The sequence below is a fragment of the Pyxicephalus adspersus genome, chromosome 5, assembly GCF_032062135.1.
Source record: "Pyxicephalus adspersus chromosome 5, UCB_Pads_2.0, whole genome shotgun sequence".
Taxonomy (NCBI): Eukaryota; Metazoa; Chordata; class Amphibia; order Anura; family Pyxicephalidae; genus Pyxicephalus; species Pyxicephalus adspersus.
Window position 1 is genome coordinate 133,300,220 of NC_092862.1, and position 4,192 is coordinate 133,304,411.

A 4,192-nucleotide genomic window follows, 5' to 3' on the forward strand; every position below is an offset into this window, starting at 1 on the left:
CCTATCTGGGGTAACATCACTGCTGATGTTGGAAATAAGACGGACCTTGTCACAGTAAATCCCAGTATCATTGCACTGAAGTAAGTTGATATGCTCAAAATAAAAAATTCAGGCAAATACAAAAACTAATGTTCATTCTAAAGACAAATAAATGCTGAATACATTTTGAGTATTTCAGTATGTAGTTACATAAATTGACTAGATCAAGTTAGCATACCCTGCACATAATGCATACAGTAGGATGCCTGTATTGGCTGACAAATTGGAAAAATTATAGATGACTAATAAATATACAAAGACAAAAAGTATCCCTATGATATAGTGAATCTTTAGCTAAAAGATAATTTAATCATCATGGCTAGTTTCAAAAAGTTAGCCATGGCAATTTACGTGAAGTGTCACGTTTGAAGAGACAGAGCCTCTGGGGGGCGCTATGGCTTGTTCAATGGTTGTGTGAGACAAGGTGCAGAATCAAAGCAGGAGCTTGGTTTTCTGCAGAGCTTCTAGAGGTGAGGGTGTTGCGCTGCAGACTGCTGCCAGTTTGTGGTCTTCTGGCACAACAGTGTGAGCAGAACAATGTGTAATACCAAATCAACAGGAAGGAGAATAGTTAAAGAAAGCTGGGGTCGGGACAGGCAACAAACAAGCGGGTATCTGAAGCGCTGTATCTGAGGCAACTAAACTGCCAAAGGCTATTAGGATGCTTTTTGCTGATTGGCCGGTGGGAAGGGATGATGTTGATTAAACTTGGAGGAGCAGGCGGGATCAGAACTGCCCACATGCGCAGGAGAGAGGCACCCGCTCTTTAGCGAGGAGGAGGTAAGTGTGACATGAAGACACGGGCCTATCTGGGGTAACATCACTGCTGATGTTGGAAATAAGACGGACCTTGTCACAGTAAATCCCAGTATCATTGCACTGAAGTAAGTTGATATGCTGAAAATAAAAAATTCAGGCAAATACAAAAACTAATGTTCGTTCTAAAGACAAATAAATGCTGAATACATTTTGAGTATTTCAGTATGTATTTACATAAATTTGCTAGATCAAGTTAGCATACCCTGCACATCATGCATACAGTAGGGGTGCCGGTATTGGCTGACAAATTCGAGAAGGGACAAATTATAGATGACTAATAAATATGCAAAGACAAAAAGTATCCCTATGATATAGTGTATCTTTAGTTAAAAGATCATTTAATCATCAATGGCTAGTTTCAAAAAGTTAGCCATGGCAAATTATGAAGTGTCACTTTTGAAGAGACAGAGCCTCTGGGGGGCGCTGTGGCTTGTTCAATGGTTGTGTAAGCCAAGGTGCAGAATCTAAGCAGCAGCCTGTTTTTCTCCAGAGATTCTAGAGGTGAGGGTGTTGCGCTGCAGACTGCTGCCAGTTTGTGGTCTTCTGGCACAACAGCGTGAGCAGAACAATGTAATAGCACATCAACAGGAAGGAGAATAGTTAAAGAAAGCTGGGGTCGGGACAGGCAACAAACAAGCGGGTCAGGAACAAAACCAGGGGTAGAGAACCAGAAATCCAGAAAATAGACACCAGTGACATGGGGGTTACCAGAGACACAGGGGAACAAAAGAGACACAGGAAGAGAGAGGTGGCACAGGTAACATGGGGGTCACCGAAGACAAAGGAAACACTAGAAGAGCACAAGGAAATAGACAGGAAACCAACAGACTGGGCAACACGGGGTTAACACAGGAGCTGGACTGGGAAACGCTCAATTAACTAACAGGTGATTAGGAAATGCTCAGCAGAGCGAGGGGGCTTGGCACTGGTGAAGACACATTGCTAGAACACTGAGCGCTATATCTGAGGCAACTAAATAGCCAAAGGCTATTAGGATGCCTTTTGCTGATTGGCTGGTGGGGAGGGGCGATGTTGATTAAACTTGGAGGAGCTGGTGGGATCAGAACTGCCCACATGCGCAGGAGAGAGGCACCCGCTCTTTAGCGAGGAGGAGGTAAGTGTGACATGAAGACACGGGTCGACAAGTTTGGTGTTAAGTATATTGTGCTACTTGCATAGAATCCTAACCCCATCCCTACTGGGCACCTTTGGGATGAATTGGATACCAATTTGTGACGTGTAATTTCTTACGACAGCAGTACCTGACCTTTTAAATGCTAAATTCATTTAATAGACATAAATTCTCACAGTCTCAAAATCCCACGTTCTCAAAATCATTTGAAAAGCCTTCCTAGTAGTGTGGAGGCTGGTATAGCTGTAAAATTTGGGGTGGGGGTGCAACTGTATTAGTTGACTTGATTTTTGAATGATATGTCCTACAAGCTTATACAGGTTTGATGATCAGGTGATTTTTATCGATCTGTTCTTGTTGCTTTAAATTAGGTTACGACCTGAAAACATTATGTATTAAATGACTAATTTTGTTATTATACAACTTGTATTGGTATTTCTTGTGCAGATATGGAAAACTCAATGACATGAAAACTGCCTTTCTGAAAAACCTCACCAATTACGGCTACTCATCCTTGTTATTGCCGGCATTTTCCTATAGTAGTAACACAGCCATTTCTTTCGAAGTCCACCACCTACTGAAGAAATATCAAGCCAAACAGAAAGCTATATTTTTCCATCCAAATTACCTTAAAAGCCTTGCCCAGTTTTGGAGAGGAAGGGGCGTCCGAGCCTACCGCCTGTCCACCGGATTTATGATAACCAGTGCAGCCATCGAACTTTGCCAGGATGTCACACTGTATGGATTTTGGCCATTCTCTAAAAATCTGGAAGGGAAACCAATCAGCCACCACTACTATGACAACCAACTACCAAAGCCTGGCTTTCATGCCATGCCCAAAGAGTTTTATCAAGTCCTTCAACTGCACCATAAAGGGGTTCTGAAGCTTCAAATTGGTGAATGCGTAAAGAGATGAGAAATGAAAGGTCTTTTTTTTAACTTATTCAAATGCTAAACTTCTGTTGCCAAACAAGATCTGAATATGGATATGTTTGGTACATCACAGGTTATCAAAGCTACTATCAACAAATCAGTAGGTGTAAAAACCTGTTGCCTTTTTTAAATGTGATCAAAGAATATTTTGATTTCTTGGTCAAACGCAGATTATATTTTGGACCCTGGAGACGTAAACTGATAATAATCCAATCGCCAAGTTTGAGTTTAATTTATGGGACTTTTGATCTTTCAGGGCAATATAGATTTCACTATGGCGCACTCTATGAATTGCCTTTAATGAACTTCTTCTAGTTGTGCGTTGACTTCACAAGCCACCCAATTTTCAGTTGTAAAATGTTTTTGGAAATGGTCTTGCCCTTTGGCACGCATAGCAGATTACCAGGATATCTGACAAATGACCTGGAAATGTTTGATTTATAGAAACTTTACCATTTTTAGCATATACAAATGCAAAAAGATTATGTTTTATTGCTGCTGAGTTTTTTTTATCCACTTATATAAATATAAAACGTTTTTGTCCTTGGTCTAATGGAACATATTATCATGAGGAAGCTTGTACTATTTTACTGTGCAATACAAATCTCCTTGTCTGAGATCCAAATTGATGTACTTGAATTGCAATATAATTCCCGTACAATTTTTGAAAGCAGAAGAAAAAACTATGGCAGTGAATACATTTAGAGTTGAAAATTGGCACTTAAAAGAGATTTCAAATACTGTATTATTAACTTACTTGATTGCTAAGATTGCATTTAGCTTTCCTTTTACGGATCAATTTTTTTTTGTGCTTTTTTTGACGTTTTAAAAAGTATAGATATATTTATTTATGTATGTACATGTTAAACAAACTCAGGAGCCCAGTTGATAAAATTTTCAACTTGAAATTGTTTACATTTTTTAAGCTTTAAGAAGACATGAAAAGTATTTTTGTTAGTGAACGGACCTGTAATGTGAAGAAAGCCAAATAACAAGGAGACTGATAAAAAGTTGTGAAATCCTTGTTTTTTTAGCTAGTAAACATAATATTCCTGTGTGAAGTGTTTTTTTTTAGGTGTTTTTGCCTTTACTTGATGTTAAACATTCCACTAGATAAACTTTCTATTGTTCATGTGGCCGAATGCAGGGGGAATACGGACGAGGACATGGCACCAGGTGAAAAAATTATTGATAGGTGCAGCAAATACAACACTGTGTGCTGTGCCTTCCAATGCATTTAGTAGAGAGTGCTGGCCTGTGCAAAGTAAT

The 4,192-nt window shown here is 39.4% G+C and overlaps 1 protein-coding gene across 1 annotated transcript in view; it reads left to right on the forward strand.

Moving 5' to 3' along the window:
- Positions 1-3,978, forward strand: part of ST8SIA6 (ST8 alpha-N-acetyl-neuraminide alpha-2,8-sialyltransferase 6) — a 22,313-nt gene extending 18,335 nt beyond the window's left edge. Inside the window, exons 5-6 of the mRNA XM_072413413.1 lie at positions 837-923; positions 2,438-3,978. Of these exons, the coding sequence (XP_072269514.1) occupies positions 837-923; positions 2,438-2,906 (556 nt within the window). The 3' untranslated portion in view covers positions 2,907-3,978. The remainder of the gene's footprint in view (positions 1-836; positions 924-2,437) is intronic.
- The last annotated feature ends 214 nt before the right edge of the window (positions 3,979-4,192 follow it).